Source organism: Drosophila subobscura, chromosome U (assembly GCF_008121235.1).
Source record: "Drosophila subobscura isolate 14011-0131.10 chromosome U, UCBerk_Dsub_1.0, whole genome shotgun sequence".
Taxonomy (NCBI): Eukaryota; Metazoa; Arthropoda; class Insecta; order Diptera; family Drosophilidae; genus Drosophila; species Drosophila subobscura.
This window is the reverse complement of record NC_048534.1, coordinates 19417872-19427810: the sequence shown is the minus strand read 5'-3', so window position 1 is coordinate 19427810 and position 9939 is coordinate 19417872. Positions and strand designations below refer to the sequence as shown.

Below are 9939 nucleotides of genomic sequence, written 5' to 3'. Positions count from 1 at the left end.
ACACACATTATACCCACAACGAATCGGTTCCAACGAATGATCTACATGCTGGACATTCGCTGGACGTAAGGAACTAAAGAATTTCAAGAGTGCCCAGACTTGCCCAAACCCCCAACAACCGCTCACACCCACCGTATCTGAATTTAGCGAGTGTTCTATATATTTTTTGTATCCATTTTTTGTGTTTTTATTTTATTATTATTATCTTTTTGTCGTTTAACAACCAACCCTCTGAGAGAATGTGTGTGTGTGCAAAAATGATTGAGTTTTTCGATGGATGTCACAAATATTTGCGTAGATTTTTCTCGACTAAAAGTCTATGGCTAAATTGAGTAATGTGATTTTTAAGAAAATGTAAAAATTTTTGCCATATATCTTACATATATATATATAACAACCATATATATATATATATACATATACAATTATTTTAATTTATTATTTTTACAACACAACAACAAAAACATTCAATTAATGCATTTATAAAGCGTTAAAAAAAATCGTTGAAGCATCCAACAATCGTATACGATAAGTAAAGAAAATAAAAAACAAAGTCCTTGATTTAAAAAAAAAGAGTTGTAAAAATTATGTTTGCAAAATAAAAATGAAAAAAATTCAAAATGGAATTTGTAAGTGTTGTGGAAGATAATCTCTGTTATGTGTGGGGGGAGTGTGGTGTTAAGGTATAGATTAAGAGTTAAGGGGTTAAGGTTTAAGGATTTGCTATCACAAAATGCAAGACGAATGTTGAGGCGACTGCCGGCGACTATCAGTTACATAATATATATAACGCGTAACAACAAACGATGCGACTATCAGAATGAACTAGGAGTGTTAGAATTTGTCTCCTTGGCACTTTGGCTACTATTAATAATAACTACGACCTGGGGCCTTCCTCAGTTGGTCAGCATAGCCTCGTCGTCGGCACGGCGCACCCAACGCTTGGTCAGCGTCAGTGCGACGCCTGTGATGATGAAGAGACTGGCAAAGCCCACCAGGGAATAGCCAAAGATGATGCCATAAGAGGATAGATTTATGGCCAACTGCAAAGGAAATCAAAGATCAATAAAAAGTTATGTGGGTTGGCAGCGTCTTTTCCATACCTTGGCTTTGGAAGCCAACTCCGGCGAGAGCTCTGCGTACTGATCAAACCAGAACATGGGCATCAGCACTTTGGGCACTCCTCGATATATGCTGCAATGTCAAAGATTATATAGAACAAATATCAATTAATAGACAGACTTCAGCACTCACTCGTAATCGTTGTCGGGCTCAATCATCATGTTGATCTGAATGCGGCCATGCACCTGGACGGGCACACCCGTGGTGGGCTCTATGGCCATGATGAACTCGTGCTTCGCCTTGTCCGGCTGCATGCCAGTAATCGCATCCAGATAGTGCTTGTCCGCGAGGTAGAAATGCGGGAAAGAGGAGTAAATGGGCGCCTTGTCGCGACAGGCCTTGCACTCGACCACACCCGTCTTGGGGCACTCCTCCAGACGGGGATCACAGAAGCACGCCTGATTCGGATAGTTCTCGCCAGAATCGAGAGTCTCCTCAGTGCCCACCCAGCGTGTGGCAGTCAGGCCGTGATTCTCTAGCGTGCCCTCCGGCCTTAGGTTCATGAAGCGACACGCATCGGTGGCAAAGATGGTGATCTCCTCCTTGACATTCATCTTGGGCGCAAATAGATCTCCAGTGGTGCCGTTCACCACGCCGCAGGGCATTTCATAGAAGCCAGTCTCCGCCTTGCCATTCCAGTGAGTCAACTTGCCCACATTGGCGATGTTGTCGGTGCCCGTGTGAATGGTGAAGAGTCCGTCGTAGGTCAACGATTCATTGCGATCCGCCAGCCAGCCAAAGCGCTTGTAAGGAATATCAATCACGGATGTGTTGAACAGATTCAGGAAGTCCGTGAGATTGTCCTGATAGCCATCGAAGATCCACTCGCCCACGGGCTTCGTTGTGTACAGTTCGCCGCCCTCATGGTTCAGCATAAAGTTGATGATTTTCTTTACGATCTTGTTCTGATGCCGCATCTCATCCGCCACGGTGGCGGTGATGGCATGCGCAGCCGTCACCATGTCATCCAGCGTGCCATTGGACTTTTCCGCATCAAAGAACCAAGTGCGACGCTCGTAGTAAGCCACTGTGGCATTTTCGAAGAAGGTGAAGTTCTCCTTCTTGTGTTTCTCGAGGAAGACGTACGGACCCATCTCCACAAAGTTGGGCTTCACATTCGGATTGCGTATCTCTTCGGGATTCGTCCAGTTGAACATGTTGAAGCTGAGATAAATGGGTATCGGAGCCTCCAGCCAGCTGTCGTAGGTGTCGGTGCCGGGCTTCAGTTTGAGACCCTAAAAGGAGAGGAAGGTTAAAGGTTAATGGTGGTTCCAAAGGAGTGCAGAAACTACTTACATCCTCCACTAGATTGTCAGCCAGACCGGGCCAAAAGACCACGATTAGGATGCCCAGCAGCATGAAGAGCGAGCCCAGGCCAAAGACCCAGGCCTTGCGCTGAGTTTCACCGCAGCACTTGCAGCACATGTTGAACGTTGAGCGGTCAAAGATTCACGGAAGGAGAAGGTAAAAGTACAACTTCGCTGAACTTACGCGCTGCTGTGTTGCATCTGGAAAGAGATTGAGTGGAATTTCATTGAGGCTATTTTCGCTTGCATAATCTGTGTCAATAAACCGTATCGAACGGGGGGTGCTGGCTATCGGTAGAATTTTTATTCGCTTATTGACGTTCAGCCTAACCCCTGCAGAGCTATTAATAATGGACAGCCCGGTGGCTTATCGCTCTGTGTGTTTTTTTGCCATACTTAAGCATTCGATAAGCATCTACGATTAAGTCCCAAACCCAATTTGAATTCGGTGCACCCACTGTGACAAGCCCCAACAGAGATTACGGGGCCCAGTCCATGTCAACGCGCGGATTGGAGTGTGTTTCAAGTGCAGACATCCGCAAAATGTCTTGTTTGAAAGAGTTTTTGGGGTGTGCACTGATCTGATAGGAACTTACGAACTGTCGAACTGAAGAGCGGGTTTAATACAAGTTTTAGGCAACGGAGGAGGAGCAGGAACCAGGAACCGTACTGGACCGCACGCTGCCGCAGACAAAGCGAAACTGTTTGCTAGCGCTACTGATTCGTGTTTTTAAGTTGTTCCACTTGAAGTTTACTATTCTGCTCTATGGTTAATCTTTGGATTTGGCTAATCACAGCACAGTGTGTGCCTGATATGACGGTCAAGGCTTAACATTCACTGCTGGAATGGATATGAGCTTGCTTGCAACAGTTCTTATCTGACAATTACATGTGATAAGTGATGTTTGAGGCTAGTTCTTGGCTAATTGCGTAGATTTCTAATGATCAGATCTATGGTATGCACGCACAAGGGGTTCCTATTTATGGCAGCGATAAGATAAGCTATGGGAGATATCCACAGGCTGTCGGGCAGAGCCTTTGTACTGCGAGGTTTACGTAGATTACTTCTAGCTGTCCAGCTGTGAGAGCTCCGAGTTGTAATAGAAAATGGGGCCTGTTCTTTTTTTATCAAAAGTCCCAATTGCATATCGCATTCTTTTGCTGCCTTGCTGCCTTACTGCCTTTGTTTTGTGCACGTACTGGACTGACTCAGACCGGGTTATTGGGGCTATGCAATCGGACTCGTACTCCGCTTTGTTCTTGGCTGATAACGAAAGCGCAGACACAAGCAAAACTAGAATGGAAGCGCGGGTGCAGATAATCGGACTCCGCTCCGGCTGGAGAACTGGATTTAGCTTCAGTTCTGCTCTGTTCTGTTCAATGACCGGCTCACCCGCTCAACTGCTGTTCAGGGCCGTGACTCGCCTGCTGAATCAGGCTGATATCATGCCAGGGGGTAATCTCTCTACACCTAATTAACATGTTTATTATTACTTGCTACATAAGTAGATAATGTATTGCATTGACATTACTCACCTTTTTCTCGCGCACACAAAAGTAAGGTAAGGTAAGGGTCGTGATTTCTGTTGTTGTTTCTGCTGCCGCTGCTGTTGACCTTGACTCTAATTATGCAAGTCAGCTGCCAATAAATGTGGGCTAATGGCTGACCAAAAATGCTGCAAAATTACCGTTAAATATGCACATAACTCAAGCAGAAGGCAACAAATAACACAAATATTTACCTGCTAGGCGAAGCAAGGCACAGTAGCTGTAAACAAATGGCAAACACTGGCTATAAGGCACTGGGGTATTAGCAAAACCGAGCAAATCTCAACACAACTAATGGCAAGAGCTGCAGCGAGAGTCAGATTCCTCTGCCCACTGTTTTTTTTCGCAAATCTTTAATTGGATTAACAATTTGTTTGGCTTAACATTTAGCGGATTTATCGATAGCATATACCGAAATAAGACCACTCATTTCAAAATATACCGCAAATATACTGAAAATATACACAAACTTAACAAACTTAGAACCGCTTCTTTTGAACAAGTAGCTTTTGCTCCTTGTAGCTCCATGCTTCCTTTTTAGTCACACCAAACAAAACCACGATATCTTTCACCTGAAATTAGTAAATAACCACCATGTCCGTGGGTATATTCGTGAGTAAATCGAAACACCCACAAACACTTCTTAATGGGTTAAATATCAGCTGTTAAACTCGCAGAAACAACAGCCAATCAACGCCGACCACGACGCACACACACAAACGTAGCTAGCGTCGACGACAAAATTTTGCCAGCAAAGTTCTAGTTAAAAAAGTATGAATTACATTTGTTAAACTAAGAGAAATCGACAAAACCAACATAAACAGAATGCAGCTAATCAAAAGCTTGCTGCTGGTGCAGCTGGCTGTGCTCCTGGTGGACGTGGCACTCGCCGGACGGGACTTTTACAAAATTCTGAATGTGCAGCGCAATGCCAACACAAACGAAATTAAGAAGGCGTACCGCCGGCTGGCCAAGGAGCTGCATCCGGATAAGAACAAGGACGATCCGAGTGCGTCGACCAAGTTCCAGGATCTGGGCGCCGCCTACGAGGTGCTATCGAACGCCGACAAGCGGAAGACCTACGACCGCTGCGGCGAGGACTGCCTGAAGAAGGAGGGCATGATGGACCATGGCGGCGATCCGTTTGCCAGCTTCTTCGGTGACTTTGGCTTCCCCTTTGGTAATGGAGATCAGCACCAGCAGGATACGCTACGTGGGGCGGACATCGTGATGAGCATGTACGTGTCGCTGGAGGAGCTCTACTCGGGCAACTTTGTGGAGATTGTGCGGAACAAGCCGGTGATGAAGCCCGCCTCGGGCACACGCAAGTGCAATTGCCGACAGGAGATGGTCACCCGGAACCTGGGCCCTGGCCGCTTCCAAATGATCCAACAGACCGTCTGCGACGAGTGCCCCAACGTGAAGCTGGTCAACGAGGAGCGCACGCTCGAGATTGAGGTGGAGCAGGGCATGGTCGATGGCCAGGAGACGCGTTTCGTGGCCGAGGGAGAGCCCCACATTGATGGCGAGCCTGGAGACCTGCTGGTGCGTGTGCAGCAGATGCCCCATCCGCGATTCCAGCGCAAGGGCGACGATCTGTACACGAATGTGACCATCAGTCTGCAGGATGCCCTCATGGGCTTCAGCATGGACATCAAGCACTTGGACGGCCACCTGGTGTCGGTGATGCGCGAGAAGATAACGTGGCCGGGAGCACGCATCCGCAAGAAGGGCGAGGGCATGCCCAACTTTGAGAACAACAATCTGTTTGGCTTTCTGTACATCACCTTCGATGTGGAGTTCCCCAAGAAGGATCTGACGGAAGAGGACAAGGAAGGTGAGTGGTCGGGCAAGCTCTGTATCTCTGCAAATTCTAATCCTTATTTATTTTCTCTTTCAGCGCTCAAGAAAATACTCGACCAATCGTCCATCAATCGCGTCTACAATGGGCTGTGAATCCCGCCCCGAATTGTCAGGGATTGATCGCTCTCCGGCTGTACCCTAGTATTTAATTGCCCAAAACTATGCGATTTCGGTTCGGAAAACGCCCACTTAAAAATGATGACTTTGTTCCAGAAAGTTGTGCGATAAAACAATTTAATTTTAGTTTAGAAATTTGTAAAATAGCAAATGGATAACTATTTGCAGTTCCTGCCCCCTACAACCAAAACGGAATTGCAGGACAACCAAACCAACCACAAAAGAAATAAACACAAATTTAAATTATATTTAGAATTTATATGCCCGGGATCTAGGGCACTAGAGGCTATAACGTGTACAAGAAAATGCAGAATCAAAGAATTATTATATCTACTAGATTCTAGAAGATTCTTGAGTCACTTTGGACCAATATTATATCCAAAATTCAAAAATACGACTTGCGATTGACACACTGCAAAGCGCTCACTGCCTGCCTGTACCGGTTATTCCTAGTGCTGCCAGACCTGTGGCACGACCGACAACAACCACTTCTTTGAGTATTTAGTATTATTCAGTAGCAAAGTTTTAGTATGCAAGCCTGCCAACAGCCATCAGCTGTCGATAGACGGCGCAGGACAACGGTAAACGGGATAGAGAGCGGCCACAGGAAGCAATAATTCAGCTTTCAGAGAGCAAATTTTCACCAGTGCGGACGTAGAACAGGCTCGAATCAGGCGTATTTTTTTTTATTTATAGGAAAACCGAACATAAAGAAAACCAGAAGTAATCTGCACAAGGAAGAGTATATCTAGAGCTACCTTAGAGTGGAGCCAGCGAAGGAATTCTTTTTACGGCAACCGTTTTAGGTGTCCTGCAAAACATAACCTGAAAAAAAGCAACGCCTGAACCTGAAACGATTTATTGCATCCGAAATTCCTAGCTCCTGCGACACTACAACAACAAAAACCCACAGCACAGCAAGCGACCATAAATACATAGTATGAATGTCGCCTAAATATCATCATTTCGAGGTGAGTTGTCCATTCCATTTCGGTCGGAGTGGGGTCTATGCCGTGAAGACGCAACCAAAACCTGCCCCCCTGCCACACACACTCTTTTATCGATTTTCTGCGGCCTGCGGGGTTGTGTCCCTGTTACTTTAAGTGACCCAAAAAAAAAAACAGGCTAAGTGGAGGGCTCTAAGGGTTGGAGAGTTGTGACTGGGTACGGTCAGCCGTGCCGGCAAGTTGCGTGTCCTTAATACCGAGTTCATTGTACACTTTCACCAACCAAATTGTACCCCCCAACAGATTGCACTGGTCTACTTTCTGCTGCTGATACCATGGCCGCCCACGAATGTCATCAAGATTTTGTGCTCGCGTGATAACAGCCGGCTGGTGCGCAAAATAGTGCGCTCCAAATGGACGCCCATATTGGATAAGCATCAGGTGAGCAGACGCCAAATCCTCACTGCTTTGCTCCCTTTACTATTATCTTCCTTTCCTTCAGGTGAAGCTCCCTTTGGAGTGCCCGCTGCATCCGTTTCGGGATGTCTTTGCCCCGCGCCAAGATGCCAAGCAGCGTGATCGCCCCACCCAGTGGACGTGTCGTCGCTGTGGCAAGAGCTTCTATCAGGAGCGGCACTTGGATTTGCACTTTGACACACGCCACAAGACGATCATCAACGAGGCAATGGACTCCATTTGTCTGGCCGACTTCTGTGACATTATGCGCTGCGAGGTGTTCGAAACGGAGGATGCCAACAGCCTCAAGTTTGGGGATCACATTGTCACAGACGTTGAAGTCTGGGGCGATTCACTGGGCCAGAATTCCGCATTGGCCAAAGCGAATGCCGCATACTTGAGCTTAATACCAAGGTGGGTTGGGAGAAGCCTTTGAGTGTCTCATTTCTCAGTTGATTTCCGCTACAGAACTTCCACATTGGGTGCCTCGCGTGCCGCCAAAGTACAAAACCGTCAATTACTCCAAGACAAGCCAATCCAGTCGTCGAGCAGCAGCAGCAAGGAGCAGCAAACGCCGGCAGGTAAGCACTCAAAACCCAAACCCGTCCTCATCCCCCTACCCATACCCTTACCCCTTCGCACTCGTCAGTCAACCCTCTACGCTTAGATCCAGCAGGAGAGGATGGCTCAGCGGCCAGGCCCAAGTCCGCTGGTGAGAAGCTGCTGAATAAACTCAAGGAGCTGGGCCTCAAGCGAGGCGGCGGCGGCGGCGACTCCACTGAGCCTGACGCCGAAACAAAGCTAAACGAAACGGAGGAGGAGGAGGAGCAAAGCGGTGACGATGCAGAGGCCAGTGGCCAGCAGGATGCAGCCAAAATGGAGGAGGGTTCAGGCAGCGGCAATGGCGTCAAGGCCAGAGCCAACTGCAAGCCCGAGGAGCTGAGCAAACTGAAGACTCGCTGCGAACTGCTGCTGAGGAGCTGCATAGGGGGATTGCTGCTGTCCATGTCCGATCAGGCCTTCAAGGAGATGGAAGGTACAAACAGTCGGGACTACACAGTCAGCACTCAATTAATCTCTTCTCCCCTTTTCTCACAGAGGAGATGAACAAAGCCGTTTGCTGGTACCTCACCTGCGATCGTTATTGGGAGGATGGTCCCTTGGAGCCGCGTGCCTTCCCCTGGGGCCTCATTGTCATACTCATCTTTGTGCTATCGACTGGCATTTGCTTTTGTTATTACATCATTTGGATACTCTTCGAGTAAGTTTTCACTTCGGGCCTCGGCCACGAGGCTGTGCCATCTCTCCCATTGAGATTGATCGAACCCAAGTCATTTGTTTCAGCTCCGAAGAGACGACAATCAATGCCAACAATCACTACGCGCCGGGACACGGACTCGGCGGCATGCACAGCAGCAGCGGCAGCAGCAGCATCTACATGCCCGGTGCCCACCATCATTACCATGTCGACTATGCGACGCGACACGACCTCGACCTGGACGCCGGCGGGATACCTGGTCTGACAGCGGACCAGCAGCTGGAGCTGGAGATGGAGCAGCAGCAACGCGAACAGCAGCAGCAGCAGCAGTACTACTACCAGCAACAGCAGCAGCAACAGCAAGCGGCAGCCGCTCGAGATTTGTACCCCGAAGCAGTGCAATATCATCGGCACAGTCCGCGTCACTACATCGCCGATCCGCGTCAAGTGGGTCAGGGTCAGGGACAGGGACAGGGACAGGGCACACCCACAGCCGGGGGCGTACGCCAAGTGGTGGTATCGTCCTCCTCCAACGCCAATACGCCACTGCACCATCATCCGCTCCAGCATCAGCAGCATCAGCAGCAACAGCATCAACAGCAGCAGCATCAGCAGCAACAGCATCCGCATCTGCAGCATCGCCATTCGACGAGCCTGGGCTACCCACAGGACATTTTAGACCGACGCGACTATACAAGTAGCACTGGCAGACCCATGGCCACCAGTGTGGTGAGCAGTGCATCCGCCTCTGGCATCGGAGGTGAGGGCCAGCAGCGCCACTACAACACGCATCCACGTCCACTGGAGACGCGTCATCGGCATGTGGGCTCCTCGCAGCAATCGCTGCGCGCCTCCTCCTCCAACCAGGAGATTGTGCAGAATGAGGCGGGACTGGGACAGAATGAGCACTACATCTATGTCACGTATCCGCCGGATCTGAAGAAGCGCTACTTCGATAGCTACGAGTAGGGCAACCGCTCGGCAGAGAGGATCAGCAGGGGAGAAGGGACTCAGAGCTGATATTACTATGGAGACTGCAGAGTGGAGCCTTCACAGCAGACAGAGAGACAGAGAGACCAAAGAGCCCTCGTTGGAGAGCACAAAACGATACGAAACGAAACGAAACCAAAGTTAGAGTTCAAGCGATGGAAGGCGATCCTCCTGGAACGTTCCTTGACTCGAACCTAAAACCCCCCAAAAACAGAGTTGGTTTTTTACTTTTAGCCTGCAAATTCTAGATTTGTGAACTGTGCTGTTCTTTTTTAATTCTACAAACAAATAAATTGCAATATTTCTGTACAATAGTGGAACTCGCAAAGAG

At 48.4% G+C, this 9939-nt stretch overlaps 3 protein-coding genes across 5 annotated transcripts; 2 read left to right on the top strand and 1 right to left on the bottom strand.

Annotated features, from left to right (window-relative positions):
* Positions 1-480: 480 nt before the first annotated feature.
* Positions 481-4359, bottom strand: LOC117902477 (protein croquemort). 2 transcript variants are annotated; one of them, XM_034813887.1, is made up of 7 exons: positions 4172-4359; positions 3966-4105; positions 3823-3900; positions 2419-2630; positions 1255-2357; positions 1104-1194; positions 481-1043 (listed from the first exon to the last, which is right to left on the bottom strand). In XM_034813887.1, the coding sequence occupies exons 4-7, from the start codon at positions 2545-2547 to the stop codon at positions 897-899; spliced, it is 1470 nt and encodes a 489-aa protein (XP_034669778.1). In that variant the 5' UTR covers positions 2548-2630; positions 3823-3900; positions 3966-4105; positions 4172-4359; the 3' UTR covers positions 481-896. The 2 variants fall into 2 exon arrangements, with proteins under 2 accessions (XP_034669778.1, XP_034669777.1); XM_034813886.1 differs by lacking the exon at positions 3823-3900.
* Positions 4360-4671: 312 nt separating this feature from the next.
* Positions 4672-6203, top strand: LOC117902479 (dnaJ homolog shv). The gene is made up of 2 exons (XM_034813890.1): positions 4672-5814; positions 5878-6203. Exons 1-2 carry the CDS (start codon positions 4803-4805, stop codon positions 5931-5933), a joined length of 1068 nt encoding a protein of 355 aa, XP_034669781.1. The 5' UTR covers positions 4672-4802; the 3' UTR covers positions 5934-6203.
* A 378-nt stretch (positions 6204-6581) lies between these two features.
* Positions 6582-9723, top strand: LOC117902475. 2 transcript variants are annotated; one of them, XM_034813883.1, is made up of 7 exons: positions 6582-6928; positions 7208-7345; positions 7407-7774; positions 7829-7941; positions 8010-8396; positions 8459-8621; positions 8705-9723. In XM_034813883.1, exons 1-7 carry the CDS (start codon positions 6902-6904, stop codon positions 9585-9587), a joined length of 2079 nt encoding a protein of 692 aa, XP_034669774.1. In that variant the 5' UTR covers positions 6582-6901; the 3' UTR covers positions 9588-9723. The 2 variants fall into 2 exon arrangements, with proteins under 2 accessions (XP_034669774.1, XP_034669775.1); XM_034813884.1 differs by having other exon boundaries at positions 8028-8396; positions 8705-9722.
* Positions 9724-9939: the final 216 nt, after the last annotated feature.

Excerpts from the sequence above, each read along its gene's own strand:
- LOC117902479 (XM_034813890.1), top strand. The coding sequence starts at position 4,803 with ATGCAGCTAATCAAAAGCTTGCTGCTGGTGCAGCTGGCTGTGCTCCTG. Across the intron at positions 5,815-5,877 it reads GACGGAAGAGGACAAGGAAG|CGCTCAAGAAAATACTCGAC; the intron begins GTGAGTGGTCGG and ends TTTCTCTTTCAG.
- LOC117902477 (XM_034813887.1), bottom strand. The coding sequence starts at position 2,547 with ATGTGCTGCAAGTGCTGCGGTGAAACTCAGCGCAAGGCCTGGGTCTTT. Across the intron at positions 2,358-2,418 it reads CTGACAATCTAGTGGAGGAT|GGTCTCAAACTGAAGCCCGG; the intron begins GTAAGTAGTTTC and ends CTCTCCTTTTAG. Across the intron at positions 1,044-1,103 it reads AGTTGGCTTCCAAAGCCAAG|TTGGCCATAAATCTATCCTC; the intron begins GTATGGAAAAGA and ends TTTCCTTTGCAG.
- LOC117902475 (XM_034813883.1), top strand. The coding sequence starts at position 6,902 with ATGTCGCCTAAATATCATCATTTCGAG. Across the intron at positions 6,929-7,207 it reads CTAAATATCATCATTTCGAG|ATTGCACTGGTCTACTTTCT; the intron begins GTGAGTTGTCCA and ends ACCCCCCAACAG. Across the intron at positions 7,942-8,009 it reads GGAGCAGCAAACGCCGGCAG|TCAACCCTCTACGCTTAGAT; the intron begins GTAAGCACTCAA and ends CGCACTCGTCAG.